The following is a 17,516-nucleotide window of genomic DNA, read 5'->3' as shown; positions in this document are numbered from 1 at the left end:
TATTCCTTTAACACGTTGAATGCCGTGGGGGTCACCGGTGACCTCCACTCTAGGGAGTATACTTTTCGATATTATTAATATTGGACCATAAATCGGTAAACTTCTGCAAACTAAATGCCAAAAGTATGATAACATAGTTGACAGTAATAATTTTATATAACATTTTATTCTTCTACATTCTGTGTGAAGAAAATTTCACTTCCACGCTGTGGCTGAAATGTACGGAAATCCTGCGGTATTCAACGAAATAATCTTGATTCGTTCTTACAAGACGTGCATAATGTAACTCGAATGAAAACGGTTAATTACGTTGTCCTCAGGACGGCGACACGTACAGCATATCGAAGGATATGAGCGGCGTCTGCCGATTAACCATAAAGAGCGCCACGCTCGAAGATAGCGGCGAATACATTTGTAAGATTAACAAACAAACTGACAAGACTGAAACGGTCCTGACCGTAGTTGGTACGTTGTTTTTACTCCACATGTTGTGTGAATCCTTTACGCATGCGAATTCCTTTGCGATCAGAAAATATACACGTTTCCTTCTGTAGAATATCCTTACAAGTTCGTCAAGGTGTTGAAGCACCAGCAGCTCGTAGAAAAGGAAACTCTGACCCTGCTCTGCGAGTTGGACGATGCCGGTGGCGACGTGAAATGGTTCAAGGGTGAACAAGAGATTCAACCTGACAAGAGGTGACGGTCCCAAAGTTCTTGAAATAACTCCTACAAATCTGCGCGAATCATTCTAACGAGTATAATTATTATAATGCAGGGTACAAATCAAGGAAGAAGGTAGGAAGAGGAAGTTGATAATCAAGGATGTGAAGGTTACAGACGCAGGCCTCTATTCTTGCGTGAGCAACGCCGACAAGACCGAGGCCGAAATAGTTGTAAACTGTGAGTTCATTGAACATACCGATATTACATAACGTTTACTGTGAACGTTTACTAAGAATGGCTATTACCAGACTGCGGATTTTATCCAAAGAGAAAAGAACTTTCGTCAGACATAATATGTTTTTTAGTTTACTCTGAATCCAATAAGATATTTAAGAAAAGAAATAAATTCCTACCTTAGCTGAGGTCTTTAAAAATTACTTTAAAAAATGTCATCGTGCATAAAAATCCGCAGTCTAAACTCCATTTCGCGTAAGTGTAACCTCACGCTCGGGCGAGTTTTCTGTCTTTGATCCTATTTATCGCGTTTGTGAAATAGCGAATTCCTTCTGTAAAAATCTTAATTTTTTTTATTGGCTCTATCCAGGCTTTCAAAAACCAAGTTCATAGTGTCTTGCAATCACCATTTAGCTTATCTCTTTTTAATTACCATTTAATTTTTCTCTTTTGTATTTATATGTTTCATCTAGTTTTAATATTCGTCCAATTTAAATTTTATATAAACATTTTTGTTCTCTTGTATTCTAATGGGAATTAACCCGTAAATAAATAAGAGAAATAAATAAATATAGAAACTAACGACTAATGGAACTCTGTTCTTTAGACGCGAACCGTTTCAACAAGAAACTAAAGGACACAGTCGCGGTCGAAAGGGAGAAGTTGGTACTCGACGTGGAACTTCAGGACCAAACTGCCCCAGCAGAATGGAAGTTCAATGGGAAACCCATCGAACCCAACGATAGGGTGGAAATCAAGAATCTGGGCGGTGGTAAGCATCAATTGGTCTTCAACAGTGTGGAGATGATCGATGACGGTGAGATCACCTGCGAGAGCGGACAGCTGAGCAGCAGTTGTAAGCTCACAGTCAAGAAGGGCGAGAGCAAACCAATAGTCGAGGTTCCCGACAAGGTCGAAGGTCCTTGTAGCGCTCCACTTGTGTTCGTTGTTCCTTTCAAGAGTAAGTTGAATTTCTTTTTAAACAATTTATTTGTATTCTCGTGGGGAGCGTTCTGACCATATCTATTCTTACAGTCGAAGGCACGAAACAGAGCCAGGTGGAAGCTAAACTGATGAAAGATGGCAAGCCTCTGCCTTTGAAAGAAGTCGAGGTGGTCGTCGGTGAGGATAAGATCACCTTCAAAATCAAAAAACCGTCTCGCGATCAATCCGGTATATATCAAGTGAAGATCGGCAACAACCAGGGAGAGGAAGTCAAAGATGTAAACATAAACATGCAAGGTAGTATTCTCGAGCTATACAAGTAATCGTCGTTTTTCTGCAAATATTAACCAAGAGATTTTTGGGAACGTTTCTAGACGTGCCATCAGCGCCCACAGACGTCGACGTGAACGAGATCTTCCAGAATTCCTGCGTGGTGTCCTTCAAACCGTCGAAGGACGACGGTGGTTCTCCGATCACGAAATATGTCATTGAACGTTTGGATCTCAGCCTGAAGTCGCAATGGGACAGCGTGGGCGAAGTGATGCCGGGCGAGAAGTGCGTCTACAAAGTCCAAGATCTCATCGCGAAGAAGGAATACAAATTCCGCATAAGGGCGGTGAACAAACTCGGCTCCAGCGAACCGGCGATGTTCGCGAAACCGGTTCTCGCGAAAGACCCGTGGGGTAGGTGACAGAAAAGCAAAGAAATTCTTCTAGAAGATTATATAATTTTTCACGATAAATAATCTTCCTGTTCTTTTCAACAGACGAGCCGGGCAAACCCACGAATGTGGATGTCACCGATTGGGACAAGGATCACGCTGATCTGAAATGGACGAAACCAGAAAATGACGGTGGCGCGCCTATCACCGGTTACATAATCGAGTACAAGGAGAAATTCGGCAAAGAATGGGTGAAGGGCAAGGAGATCGAGGGCGACGTGACCGAAGCGACCATCGACGGTCTGAAAGAGGGCACACAATACGAGTTCAGAATCAGGGCTGTGAACAAAGCGGGACCGGGTGAACCATCCGACGCTACAAAGCCGATCATCGCCAAGAGCCGATTCGTTAAACCGTACATCGTCGGCGATGGCCTGACGAATCTCATCGTGAAGAAGGGACAGGTCATTAAGTACGATATCAAATATGCCGGCGAACCTGAACCGGAAGTGCACTGGTTCCTCGGCGAGAAAGAGCTTGTCCAAGACGCCGCTGAGAGAATCACGATCGACAAATATGAGAGAAATACCGTGCTCACTGTCAGAAAGACCACCAGACCGGATTCAGGAAAATACAAGCTGGTCTTGTCGAACAGCTCTGGAACTTGCGAGAGCATAGCGGATGTCGTTGTACTTGGTACGTTACCGTTTGTCCGTTTGAAAGACAATTTTATTCCTCAAAACATTTTTTTTTAATTTTTAGTAAATAACATTTATTACTTATTAGATTAATATAGTTACATAAGGCCAATGTCCCTATTTCTAATCATTAGACTGCGGATTTTTATGCAAAATGATATTTTTTAAAGTAGTTTTGAAGAACCGCTCAAATCACGTTTCTTTACGACGGACACACTTATTAAATTTATTTCTATTAAAATCCTGTCATCTATTGAATTAATTGAAATAATCTTTTGTATAACTAATTGATTATTGCACTAAATCGAAAATGAACGTACTGAGCAAAAATAGGGACATTGACCTTATCATTGTGTTAACGGAACCGTTTATTCTTTTTTCCCCAGATAAACCATCGAGACCAACAGGACCATTGAAGGTCGAGGAAGTGCGTTCTGATCACGTGAAAGTGAAATGGGTACAGCTTCACCTTTGGTGGTCTGACTCCCAAGAAGAAGTATAAATTCCGTGTGAAGGCCGTGAATAAGGAGGGCGAATCGGAACCACTGGAAGTGGATGAAGCTATCCTTGCCAAGAATCCATATGGTAAATAAATAATCAGTAAACTACCCATAAATAAATAAATAAACTACTCATGCCGTATTTTTAATAAGTAGACTGTGGATTTTTATGTAAAAACAACTAGAAGAGCAATTGTAGAAATTTATTTTCCCTCTTAAGTATGTTATTGCATTCAGAGTGAATTAGTTGGATCTGATGAAAGGTTTGTTTTTTTATTGTATTTCACAGAGCCCTATTGGCTATAAATGCATAAAATCCGCAGTCTATTAATAAGTAATAAAATTTCCATAACAATAGCTCGAATTTATGGTTTTTAATTGTATTTTGTACTTAGACGAGCCTGGTAAACCCGGCAAGCCAGAAATATTCGACTACGACAATGTCAGCGTGTCGTTGAAGTGGCAGAAACCGGAAACCGACGGCGGTAGGCCAATCACGCATTACACTGTCGAAATGAAGGATAAGTTCTCGCCAGATTGGGTCGAGGTTGCGAAAACAGCGGACGCTACAACGGAGGTAAAAGTGGAAGGCCTTAAAGAGAAGATGGTTTATCAGTTCCGAGTACGTGCACACAACAAAGCAGGCCCTGGTGAGCCTAGCGAGCCTACGGACAACCATATTTGCAAGCACAGAAATCGTAAGTATACGCCAAACGTACTATTCCGTGATCAGATAGAGTGGATGTACCAGTGGATGAACACAGCAGTGGAAAAGCAGTGTAGGAGAAGGGCCTTCTATCACTTGGTCTAAAAAATCATTGAAATTTATGTAAAATTAAATCAACTTTAATAATTACTAGACTGCGGTTGTTTATGCACTTACAGGAAGTGTTAACATTCAGTGAAACAAAGATTTTAGTAAAACTTAATGACACTTATATATTACTATCAACGTAATAAGTCATTTACTACAGGAAATTAATTAAAAATTAGTGTCTAAAACTCTGAAATTGCATAAACATCCGCAGCCTAATTATTACAAACTCACTCAAGTGTTCATTTATTGGTGCATGTACCTACGTTAATCTTCTATCATACCGAAATATTTCACGTGACTATATTATATTCCAGTCAAACCGAGAATCGACAGAACCAACTTCAAGTCGGTGATCATCAAGGCTGGTCGCACGCACAAATGGTCCGTGGACATCAGCGGTGAACCACCTCCAGAAGCGAAATGGGTCTGGCGTGATAATATTCCTCTAACAAACACAGAACGCATCAAAATCGAAAATGTCGATTACCATACAGACTTCACGATTGTGAATGCGATGCGCAAAGACACCGGGAAGTACACCCTCATCGCTGAAAATGCCAACGGCAAAGATGAGGAAACAGTGGAACTTACTGTTCTTGGTAAGCTCCCATTATTACCACTGTGATAAGAAGCCCAATATCGAAATTTCTTTGCTTAATTTATTTATTTATAAACGGGTTGGGCCCATTTTTTCTATAAATTGTTTACATAAGCCACATGTCGCAGGATATACAGAGTGATCCACGCAACTTGTTCACCCTGAATAACTTCTATAGTATGCATTGTATGAAAAACTTTTTATAGAAAAATATTATGGTCGGAGGGATATATTATGTAACGTATATATTTTTTTTGTAAGTGGAGGCGTTTCGGAGATTTGATGGTCAACTTCATTTTTTTAGATAGAATGTATACTTGAGAAGTCATTCAAGGTGAACGAGTTGCGTGAACCACCCTGTATAATTAATCTTTACAAGTTGCCTAAATGTCTAATCCGCCTTGGAGAGCTTTCTGTACATTTGATTTAAAAACTGATGTAGAGTCACCAAGGAAATTCATGTTGTTAGAGAATTGTGTTTGTACAATTAATGTTGTTTGATGATGTAATAATGACAAATAATGTTTGTTATCCGACATTCAGGAAAACCAAGCGCTCCAAAGGGCCCCTTGGAAGTGACAGACGTTACCGCCACGTCAGCCAAAGTGAAGTGGGAGAAGCCAGAGGACGATGGCGGTGTCCCGATCAAGGAATACGAAATCGAGAAACTGGACACAAAAACTGGCAAATGGGTTAGAGTGGGGAAGGTACCAGGAAACTCACCGCTGACGGAATTCGATGTGACTGGATTGAATCCTGGCAGCGAGTACAAGTTCCGTGTGACCGCTGTCAACGATGAAGGCGACTCCGAGCCTCTCGAGAGCGAACGCCCGATTATTGCCAAGAATCCATACGGTGGGTCGAGTTATACACGGAGACAATTTGCAAAATTCGGTCAAGCTGCAGAAAAGCTGCCTACCCTCCGATTTCGATAGTTTTTGGATATGTTGTAAAACTCGACATTTTGAACTACTTTTTCCTATTTTACCTTTCCGTTATATGTATGGAAAAAATTGTTCAAAATGTTGAGTTTTGCAACATATCCGAAAATCATCCAAATCGGAGTTTTTCTACAGTTTTACCCAAAATTCAATAAGAGTTTATTGAATTTCGTTCATAATTCACAGATGAACCTCACAAGCCTGGCACGCCGGAGATAACCGATTACGACAACGAGTCTGTGAGCTTGAAATGGACTCCTCCAGATTTCGATGGTGGATCACCGATCGAGAAATATATAATCGAGAAGAAGGATCGTTACAAGCCGGACTGGGAGAAAGCTATCGAAGTACCGGGTAATCAGTTGGAGGCTAAAGTGGCCGATCTGAAGGAACGAGGGGAATATCAATTCAGAGTGATCGCGGTGAACAAAGCCGGCCCGTCTCCGCCGTCGGATGCCTCCAAGATGCAGATATGCAAGCACAAAGCTCGTAAGTATCAATATCCTTAATTTTTTTTCTTACACATCCAGCGGTTCTCTTTTTTGAAAACAATTCATTCGTGTACTATTAATTCTGTAACTTTGTTAACATGTTCAATCACTCTCCGCCAGGACTAAAGAATTCGTTTCTTCGCATCGTCAATAATTTATATAACTTTATCATTTATTTCCACTTTTATGTACGTCGTTCCCTCGTTGTTATAACTATGTACTAAAGGGTATTTATCCCGTTAATAATAATAATAATTATTATTACAGTGAAGCCAAGAATCGATCGGACAAATTTGAAACCCATCACCGTACGAGCGGGTAAATCGATCAAATACGACGTGGATGTGCGTGGCGAACCACCGCCAGAGATTACGTGGTACCACGCTAACGAGGCAATGAAAACGGCTGAGAACATTGAAATCGTAAACGTCGAGTACAACACGAAGCTCAATATCAGCGATTGCGTGCGCAAGAATACTGGCGTGTGGAAGATAAAAGCTGTGAACGCTCACGGTGAAGACGAGGCCGAAGTCGAGATTACCATACTTTGTGAGTGTTTAATTGCATTAAATTTAAGTATTAAATTGACGCTTATCGTCGTGTTTGTGTATTAACAGCGGCTCCTGGAAAACCAAAGGGTCCTCTCAAAGTATCCGACGTCACGAAGAACGGATGCAAGCTGAAATGGGGAAAACCAGAGGACGACGGTGGCAAACCTGTTACCAGTTACCAGGTCGAGAAGCTGGACAAGGCCACTGGAAGATGGGTACCGGTGGGACGTACTTCCGACACCGAAATGGACATTAAAGGTCTCCAGGAAGGTCACGAATATGAGTTCAGGGTGAAGGCCATCAACGAGGAGGGCGAATCTGAACCTCTTGTCACCGATGGCACCACTCTCGCCAAGAATCCTTATGGTAAAATTCCACCATCAATATTTATACTGTATATCTGGACTGCAGAGTTCGGTATATTAAGTCACACTTTTCCAAATTTAGAGGAGAGCAAATGAAAGGTGCGAAAACCTTGTAAGTTCAGAACCGTTTGGTAAGAATTGAGCGAGAAACAATTGCTATCTTCGAACTATTGAATGGACTTAAGACAAGTCCCTATATGTATTGGGTTGGTGGGAAAATTTGTTCGTTTTGTAATATTAAAAAGAAAGCAACAGTTTTGAAATCATAACATGCATTCAACAATCAAATTTCCTACATTATAATTAATCATTAATATATTTCCCTCCATTAAAAATTCAGTCAAAGAGATTAGTAAAAAACTTTACCACCCACTCGATAGAAATGGAGAATTTTGCATTAATTCCCCTATATGATGAACTATACACTGTTTTAAAAATATGAACTTAATATCATTTTTAGACTATTATGTACCTATATTAAAAACTAGACTACTTAAAACGAAATAATTACCATTTGAAAGAGTGAAATATTTGATACAGGAAACATGTAAAATGTTATTTTTTTTTTAAATGGACTTAATACACTCTGGCTTTGGGATTCAGATATGTAATTATATAAATAAATTTTCATAATCAAATAATATTTTTTCAGACGTAACCAGCAAGCCTGGTACGCCAGAATTCGAGGACTGGGACGTGGATCGCGTTGATTTGAAGTGGGAACCACCGAAGGACATGGGTGGCGCACCTATTACTGGTTATATCATTGAAATGAAAGAAAAACCGTCCACCCACTGGCAAGAGGCGCTGGTCACTGAATCGCCTCAGCCAAAGGGTCGTGTCACTGGATTGAAAAAAGGCTCCACGTACCAATTCCGTGTTCGTGCAGTTAATAAGGCTGGACCATCGGAACCAAGCGACCCAACGAAACCGCACATCGCGAAAGCACGATACTGTAAGTGCCTTCTAACATTTATACAGACTTAATTAAAAGTGATGAGTAGACAGCGGATTTTATGCATTTATAGCAGACATAATACTCTAGAATTCACAATACATAAGTGTTTGATGAATTTTAAAGAAATTTTTGTTTTCTTTGGAATCTGGTAAAACAGTAAATAAAGTAAACATATCCTAGTTTGAGTCTAATTTCTGTAAACTTACTATCAAAAATGTATATTTGCATAAAAATCCGCAGTCTAGTGATGAGACAGTTGATGGTACAACCTTGCTATGTTTCCCGTTTTCAGTGAAACCACACATTAACCGTGAGAAGTTGCAACAGATTAAAGTCAGAGCTGGTCAAATGGTGAAATTGGAAGTCGACGTTGAAGGCGAACCGCCTCCAACGATCACTTGGAACTTCGCTGGCGCAGTTCTGCAGACTGGTGCGAACGTTAAGATCGACAACGAAGATTATCTGACAAAGATTCATTTGACAAACACCAGTCGCAAGAACAGCGGAAAATACACGATTAAAGCTGTCAACGATTCGGGTCAAGACGAGGCAGACGTTGACATTATTATTCTGGACAAGCCCGGTAAACCAGAGGGTCCTCTGGAAGTGACGGATGTCCACAAAGAAGGGTGCAAGCTGAAATGGAGCAAACCAAAGGACGACGGTGGTCTGCCTCTGTCCAGCTACATAATCGAAAAAATGGACGTAACCACAGGACGATGGGTGCCTGCCGGTATCGTCGATCCTGACAAAACAGAGCACGCTATTACTGGTCTGGAACCTGGTCATAAGTACGAGTTCCGTGTGAAGGCTGTGAACGAAGAAGGAGAATCGGAACCTCTGCAGACCGATACTGCAATCCTGGCTAAGAATCCGTATGGTATGTCAAGGACATTCAATCGTTTACCGAAAAATCAATTACAAATTTGATATTTTTGTAAATTAATGGGCTTTGTCCCGTGGAAATAAATAAATATTATATGATGAATTTTGTTCCAGATGCTCCTGCCGCCCCTGGCCTTCCGGAGATCATCGACTGGTCCGAGAACATGGTTAAACTTAAGTGGGAACCACCTATAAGAGATGGTGGTGCACCAATTACCGGATACATTATTGAAATGAAAGACAAGTTCGGTACCGCGTTCGTAAAGGCCGCTGAAATCCAAGGTCCTACTTGCACAGGAACAGTTCCACGATTGGAAGAAGGAAATCAATATCAATTCAGGGTCCGAGCTGTCAACAAAGCAGGTCCTGGCGAACCTAGCGAAGCTACGAACCCTCATACGGCCAAGGCTCGTTGGTGTGAGTATATCCTTCCTTTTAGGAAATGTTAAAATTGAATTACATGTTAAACTGGAACTACAAAATATCGAAAATAATAATAATATTAATAAAATAAATATCTAACTGAAATTTTACAGTGAAACCGTTCATCGACCGCACCAATTTGCAACCTGTTACCGTGAAAGTTGGTCTCACGGTGACCTTGGACGTGAACATCATCGGAGAACCGCCTCCAACAGTCACCTGGTCGTTCCAAGGCAGCGAGCTCAAGTCGGACGATACGATACGTATCGACAACATTGACTATAATACCAAATTCTTCATTTTGAAGGCCAAGAGAGCTCATACTGGAAAGTACGTCATTAACGCAAAGAACGAAGTGGGTGAAGACACAGCTGAGGTTGAAATAACCGTCCTCGGTAAACCTAGCAAGCCAAAGGTAGTTTTCTTGGAATATACAGACGTCTATTCACTCCTTCGAAGAAAACTTTGATAATCTCGATACATTTTTATCCTGCAGGGTCCTCTGGAAGTGTTCGACGTCAACAAACATGGTTGCAAGTTGAAATGGGAGAAACCGGAAGACGACGGTGGCGCTCCGGTCGAGTACTACGAAATTGAAAAACTGGATCCTCTTACTGGACAATGGATACCGTGTGGAAAATCCACTGAACCGGAGGCCACGGTAACCGGCCTCCAAGAGGGTAAACCTTACAAATTCCGCGTGAAGGCGGTTAACAGAGAGGGCGAATCCGACGAGCTTGAAGCGGACAAATCTATTATAGCGAAAAATCCATTCGGTACTTTGTCACACATTGTTATTTTACTATATTTCACTAAACAGATTGCCTCTGACTATATTGCCACTAAACATATTGCCACGCGATGTACTTCCCCTCATATCCAGGTTTTGCGCAGACGCTGAGGCTATAACGATAGAACTTACAAGGGGAACTTTACTTACATATATACTAAATACTACAGCCATACGACGTATATTTTTATCGCCAAATAAAAATTTTTACTTTACTTACAAAAAATGTACATTTCCCCTTGTTAGCATGGAGGGGGCTCTGAATTCATTGCAATTTTATTCCCCTACAGCCCCGACCATGGCAATATAGTTAGAGTGGACTGTACGTAAGTAAAATGAATCGAGTAAGCGCTAATAAATGCGATCATTTTGCAGACGAACCCGGCAAGCCTGGTCGTCCAGAAATTAAGAACTGGGACAAGGACTTCGTCGATCTCGAATGGACGCCACCGAAAGACGATGGCGGAGCTCCCATCGAGAAATACATTATACAGATGAGGGACAAGGAAGGAAGACAATGGATAGACGTGGCAAAGGTTGGTGGTGACCGAAACGTCGCTAAAGTTACCGATGGAATCGAAGAGGGTCACGAGTACGAGTTCAGAGTAGTGGCTGTCAACAGAGCCGGACCTGGCGAACCCAGTGACACATCGAGAAGCGTCGTGGCTAAACCCCGCTTCTGTAAGTTCATCTCTAATTAACTCTTCTCATCTGTTAATGTTTCTGTAATTAATCAACGAATGATTTATTTTCCCTCAAAGTGGCGCCACGCATCGACCGTAAGAATCTACAGAAGAAAGTGATGCGAGTGGGACAATTGCTACGCATCGAGGCGGACATACAGGGTGAACCGCCTCCAGTGGTCACATGGAAGCTTAAAGACGCCGTGCTTAAAAGCATGGATCGTCTGAAAATCGAAAACGAAGACTACCATACCACCTTCATTATAACTAAATTACAAAGAATCGATACTGGCACCTACACTGTCATCGCCAAGAACGATAGCGGTACCGATCAAGTAGACCTCGAAATCCAGGTACGCTGGTTAAAATCAAATCTCCGCTGTAATATGTAGACTGCGAATTTTTATGCAAAATGAAATTTTCTAAAGTAATTTGTAAAGACAGGAGCAAATGTAGGGATTTATTTTTTTTTTCAAATAATGAAAGTTCTGTCTTTTATTGTATTTCACATAGACTATAAATGCATAAAATCCGCAGTCTAGTAATATGTAAATAATAAAAGCATAGTTACGCTTCATTGGAAATAATCGTTGCGTTTCTAGGTGTTAAGCAAACCTGGAAAACCGAAAGGACCCCTCGAAGTGTCCGACGTGACTGCAGAGGGCTGCAAGCTCAAGTGGGACAAACCGGACGACGATGGTGGCGAACCAGTTGATCATTACGTTATCGAACGAATGGACGTCGACACTGGCAGATGGGTACCTTGTGCCACCAGCAAAACTCCGGAAGCGGATGTCACTGGCCTGAACGAAGGCAAAGACTATATGTTCCGTGTGAAGGCCGTTAATTCCGAAGGTGAATCCGAACCACTGGAGACGGCAATTCCAACCACAGCGAAGAATCCTTACAGTGAGTAAAATTTCTGTTAATTTGACATTTGTTTTTGTACCCAGTGCCGGCGCCAGATCATAGATACATAGATTATGATATTAAAATTTTATTTTTCTTGCCTTTTTCCTCGCAAAATTTTTTACTGGTTCCTTCAAATCAAGTGTTGAAGCTTGGTCATACGTATATTTTTATTATTATATCTGTTGCACCGTCCAATAAGACCGGCTGAACTTTCGCGCCTTCTCATGGTTTACGCCCCAGGCGATTGTCCAGAACGCCTTAACCCCTCGCCCTATGATTTTCTTGATGTCTGCAGTTTCCAAAATTACTTTGTCATCAATAAGTCCCCAGAAGCAAAAAGAATTCGTGTACTTATCGCAATTTTACATTTACTCTAAAAGTTAAATATCAATTTCAGCAAACTAGTATTTTAGTTTGACTCAAGGAAAATGAATAATATTTCTGTTTGTTGAATCCATTTTGATATTCTCACCGCATGTCTTATATAAGGCAAGGGGTTAATGGTAGTGCCCTGCTTGTGCCCCAATGTTTAAACTCTTATTTATTTAACATTCCAGCCGAGCCCGATGCGCCAGGCAAGCCAGACCTCAAAGACTGGTCGAAGCACCATGTAGACCTGAAATGGAAAGCTCCAAAGAACGATGGCGGAGCACCGATCGAGAAGTACATTATCGAGAAGAAAGATCAGTACGGTAAATGGCAGAAAGCTGCCGAAGTGCCTGGAAACAAGACCGATGGTCGCGTCGAGGACCTGATAGAGGGACAAAAGTATCAATTCCGCGTGAGGGCGGTGAACAAGGGTGGCCAGAGCAAACCCAGCGAAGCCAGCGACAGCCTGATAGCCAAGGACCGTTACGCTGCGCCGAGGATCGATCGCACGAACTTGAAGGACCTGACGATCAAAGCTGGCAATCACATTCGCCTGGACGTCAAAGTGACCGGAGAACCACCTCCAACGAAGACGTGGTACCTGAACAAGGCCAAACAAGAATCCGCTGGCCTGTTGACGATCGAGCTGGAAGATTACAGGACGAAATTTATCGTACTCGCGGCAAGCAGATCTCACTGCGGCACGTTGACCTTGAAAGCGGAGAACAGCTCCGGAAAGGACGAGGCTTCGATCGAAATTCTAGTCCTGGACAAACCTGGCAAACCGGAAGGTCCTCTAAAGGTATCCGACGTCCACAAAGAGGGATGCACGTTGAAATGGAACCCGCCGCTGGACGACGGCGGCACGCCGTTGGATCATTACGTGGTCGAGAAAATGGATACGGAAACAGGACGATGGATCCCGGTGGGACGCACGAAAGAACCCAATATGGTCGTAGAGAATCTGGTACCTGGCCAGGAGTACAAGTTCCGTGTTGCAGCCGTGAACGCGGAGGGTGAATCGGAACCATTGGAAACGGATCATGGAATAGTGGCCAAGAATCCATTCGGTTAGCGTGACGTCCGTTATTCTTGCAAGGGGAAGGCACGGTTGTGGAAATCGCTTTTGGAACGACACTATGTGGAAGTTATAGTACACATATACTATTACAAAAGTTTGCATGTAACCAAACAACTTGACACATGCGAAACTTTAAACCAAAATATCTCGAAAACTAAGGCCCATTCTGAAGAAACCTATCAGGGTTTTGTAATACTATAAGTATACTATAACTTCCACATAGTGCAGTGCCTTCCCCTTGGTAGATGAAATGTAAGACGTAATCAGTAATTAATAAATTTTCTATCTATATTACAGACGAACCAGGACCACCTGGTCGCCCAGAAGCAACGGATTGGGACAAGGATCACATAGACCTAAGATGGACTCCACCCTTGAAAGATGGTGGATCTCCAATCACCGGATACATAATCGAGAAACGCGAAAAAGACAGTCCACGTTGGGTAAAGGCTCTCGAAACCGGGCCCGACTGCAAGGGTCGCGTCGATAATCTCGACGAAGGCGTCGAATACGAGTTCCGCGTGAAGGCCATTAACGCCGCTGGCCCTGGCGAACCGTCAGACACCAGCAAACCGATCACGGCCAAATGTAGACGACGTAAGAATCTTCTCAGTTACATTTTTGTTTTTTTTTTTTTGGTGCACAATTTCGCATTTTGTTCAAATTTGAATATGTTCAAAAAGTGTCCCATTTCGCGTGGAATGGCCGGGATTCATTTGCATTTTTTCTGTTATTCCATTCATATGACGTTATGTTTCATCCAACAGTTGCGCCGAAGATCGACCGCAAAAACTTGCGCGACATCACGGTACGGGAGCACGAAGGATTCCACTTCGATGTTAAAATCATCGGTGAGCCACCGCCAGACGTGACCTGGCTCATCAACAACAAGAGCATTCAGGTGACCACCTATCGTCGTATACAGGACGTTCCGTACAACAGCAAGTTCTTCAACGACAAGCCTGAACGGAAGGATAGTGGTATATACAAAATCACGGCCGTTAACCAGCACGGGTCTGATACCGCCGAGGTGGAAGTGACCGTTGTCTGTAAGTGTTCGTCGATTGTATTTCGAGTACAGTAAATCCTTGATGAATGTTCGAAAGCTCCTCGACACTTTTTAGTCTTTATAGAGCTTGGAATTCTGAAGCCAATGATATTTCTCTCAGTTGTATATGGCCACTAGATATTGAAATATTTCATTTTTAGTGCCGAGGAGCCGTTGAACACTTATCGAGGATTTACTGTAATCCGTCTATTTTTAAGGATACAGTTCGAAAGTTTCTATATTCTTTACAGCTAAACCTGGCAAACCCGAGGGACCGCTCGAGGTGTCTGATATCCACAAAGAGGGATGCACGCTCAAGTGGAAGAAGCCGAAAGACGATGGCGGCGAGCCAATCGAGGGATACCTCGTGGAGAAGTTCGATCCAGACACTGGCGTATGGTTGCCAGTCGGCAAGACAATGGGACCAGAGATGAAGGTGGACGGACTGACACCTGGACACGAGTATAAGTTCAGGGTGAAAGCGCTCAACAAGGAAGGAGAGTCGGAACCACTGGAGACTTTCAGCTCGATTATAGCCAAAGATCCATTCAGTACGTACTCGTTGTGACGAAGTTAAACTCTAAAGCAGGGACTTAAACTGGTATGATTTTGATGCCGGTATTATGCCATTAAAGCTATACCGAAACCGATATATTACCGAAAACCGAAATAAATACCGTGTTTTTTCGGTTTCTGTAAGGGTAGGGCTTATGTAGAGTTATATAGGGCGAAGGTACACTAACGTGCAAACTCGGCTTCTTCTAGGGGAAAAAGGCCTCCTACCGTTTGATAAATTTATTTCAAATACTGAAATAAATGTTAAACCAAATGTTAATTTGGCAGAAATTTCAATAATTTCCGATACCTAATTGTAGGAGGTCTTTCCCCTACGCCACTTTTCCTTTAGTGGAAACCAAGTTTGCCCGTGGGTTTACAACCGAAAATACCGGTATAATACCGATATTATACGTTTCGGTAGCAGTACCTGCTCTAAAGTTCTCAAAACACATGTGTATTTACAAACGAATCTATTCATTTAGCTGTCCCAAGCCCTCCGGGAGCACCGGAACCGGTTGACTGGACCGCCAACCAGGTGGAGCTCACCTGGAAGGAACCAGTCAGCGACGGAGGATCGCCAATTACCGGATACATCGTCGAAAAGAAAGACAAATACAGCACAATGTGGGAGAAAGCTCTGGAAACCGAGACGCCAAACACAAAGGCTCTGGTCCACGGTCTCATCGAGGGCAATGATTACTTGTTCCGTGTGATCGCTGTGAACAAAGCCGGCCAATCGGAGCCTGGCGACGCCAGCAAGACGTTCACGGCGAAACCACGATTTTGTAAGTAGTTCAAGCGAATCATTAGGTGACACTGTTGAAGAAATTTTAACTTTTTTTTCGTATTATGTACCAAACATAATAATTGTTGTAGTATTACCATCCTTCGAGCTTCTTTTTCGTTTCAAATTTCAATTACTTATTCTAAAACTAACAAGTTGATATTTTTGTAATATCGCTATATATATTCTATTGAAAACAAAACTGATTTCGTAACTTTCAGGGATACTTTCCTCAGCAGAAATGTCTGCTCTATCGCCTGTTATGGTTAGATTTTTCCCTAGACCATTAATTTTTTAAATAAATTGACGAATATCAGCAACAGTAGGTGCATTTTCGGTGCCCTTTTCACTTTGAACATTATTTAAACATATTTAGAAGTCTATAATATAACAACAATTTATATAATTTAAAACTAACTACCACTACAAAAGCATGACACAGCACCACAGTTGAAAATTTGTAATTTTCTTAAAAACTGATGTTTTCAATAACCGGACGTATTAGGAAGAAACAATTTTTAAATTCATATTCAGCCCATAAAGATCTATCAGAAACGCCTATTGAAAATTGCAAATTTTGTGTCGAACAGTTGGGCAAAGCACGCTACAGAAGACGGTAATAGAAACAAGTTTAACGTTAAACGACTATATCGAACAACAAAGCAGTTTAATTATTAACTGATCGCTTGGCGGTGATCCAACTTTTTTCATTATCATGTTGTATCCCTGACACGAATACACGGCACATAGTTTGTACAACCATTTTGACAACAGTATCGCACCAAAGTCTCTATAAATAATCGGTATAAATAATTTGGCAGTTATGAATCGTTCGCATCACTTATAAATCACATTGTTTCAGTGGCACCCAAGATCGATCGACGCAATCTACGGGATGTCACTCTGTCCGCCGGTTCATTGCTGAGATTCGACGCAAATGTGATCGGTGAACCACCACCACACATTGAGTGGCGATACGGGGCGATTCCACTGCATTCTGACAGAAAGGTGCAGATCGACAACTCGGAGTACAGCACAAAGTTCAGTATCCGTCCTGTGTCCCGCGACGATAGCGGCGACTATACCGTCTCAGCAAGCAATTCCTCCGGAAGGGACGCCGTCACGGTACAGGTCACGGTCACAGACAAACCGATGCCGCCGGAAGGACCACTTCAAGTCAGCGACGTTCACAAGGAGGGATGCAAGCTGAAATGGAAGAGGCCGAAAGACGACGGTGGCACCCCGATCGAGTACTACCAGGTGGATAAAATGGACCCGGAGACCGGATGCTGGGTACCTTGCGGTCGATCCACCGAGCCAAGTAAGTCAAGTGTCACGTTTTTGACTGACAATAGCGCATCAGAAAAACATATAGGTTAATTAATAATTATACTCCTGTGTTTCTTCAGGTTTGGAGGTGAACGGATTGACACCAGGCAAAGAGTATTTGTTCCGTGTCAGTGCAGTGAACGCTGAAGGAGAATCTAAGCCTCTAGAAGCGGAACAGGCTATTTTAGCCAAGAATCCATTTGGTAAGTAAATTGAATTTCAAATTGAGTAG

General features: G+C 42.2%; 1 protein-coding gene across 1 annotated transcript in view; it reads left to right on the top strand.

The window, feature by feature from the left end:
• Window positions 1-17,516, top strand: part of LOC107189806 (twitchin) — a 100,698-nt gene that overhangs the window by 58,753 nt on the left and 24,429 nt on the right. The window contains exons 43-72 of the mRNA XM_015578473.1: window positions 321-465; window positions 555-696; window positions 776-900; window positions 1,505-1,858; window positions 1,933-2,139; window positions 2,217-2,525; window positions 2,609-3,199; window positions 3,588-3,653; window positions 3,685-3,786; window positions 4,097-4,399; window positions 4,833-5,117; window positions 5,660-5,971; window positions 6,244-6,546; window positions 6,816-7,097; window positions 7,166-7,465; window positions 8,117-8,419; window positions 8,715-9,302; window positions 9,422-9,724; window positions 9,844-10,145; window positions 10,227-10,506; window positions 10,896-11,201; window positions 11,282-11,556; window positions 11,806-12,112; window positions 12,673-13,554; window positions 13,863-14,162; window positions 14,333-14,614; window positions 14,865-15,164; window positions 15,654-15,956; window positions 16,818-17,276; window positions 17,365-17,487. Coding sequence (XP_015433959.1) covers window positions 321-465; window positions 555-696; window positions 776-900; window positions 1,505-1,858; window positions 1,933-2,139; window positions 2,217-2,525; window positions 2,609-3,199; window positions 3,588-3,653; window positions 3,685-3,786; window positions 4,097-4,399; window positions 4,833-5,117; window positions 5,660-5,971; window positions 6,244-6,546; window positions 6,816-7,097; window positions 7,166-7,465; window positions 8,117-8,419; window positions 8,715-9,302; window positions 9,422-9,724; window positions 9,844-10,145; window positions 10,227-10,506; window positions 10,896-11,201; window positions 11,282-11,556; window positions 11,806-12,112; window positions 12,673-13,554; window positions 13,863-14,162; window positions 14,333-14,614; window positions 14,865-15,164; window positions 15,654-15,956; window positions 16,818-17,276; window positions 17,365-17,487 — 9,139 coding nt within the window. The remainder of the gene's footprint in view (window positions 1-320; window positions 466-554; window positions 697-775; window positions 901-1,504; window positions 1,859-1,932; window positions 2,140-2,216; window positions 2,526-2,608; window positions 3,200-3,587; window positions 3,654-3,684; window positions 3,787-4,096; window positions 4,400-4,832; window positions 5,118-5,659; window positions 5,972-6,243; window positions 6,547-6,815; window positions 7,098-7,165; window positions 7,466-8,116; window positions 8,420-8,714; window positions 9,303-9,421; window positions 9,725-9,843; window positions 10,146-10,226; window positions 10,507-10,895; window positions 11,202-11,281; window positions 11,557-11,805; window positions 12,113-12,672; window positions 13,555-13,862; window positions 14,163-14,332; window positions 14,615-14,864; window positions 15,165-15,653; window positions 15,957-16,817; window positions 17,277-17,364; window positions 17,488-17,516) is intronic.

Source organism: Dufourea novaeangliae, unplaced genomic scaffold (assembly GCF_001272555.1).
Source record: "Dufourea novaeangliae isolate 0120121106 unplaced genomic scaffold, ASM127255v1 scaffold173, whole genome shotgun sequence".
Classification (NCBI taxonomy): Eukaryota; Metazoa; Arthropoda; class Insecta; order Hymenoptera; family Halictidae; genus Dufourea; species Dufourea novaeangliae.
Note: the sequence above shows the minus strand (reverse complement) of the source record. Positions and strands in the feature narration are given on the sequence as shown.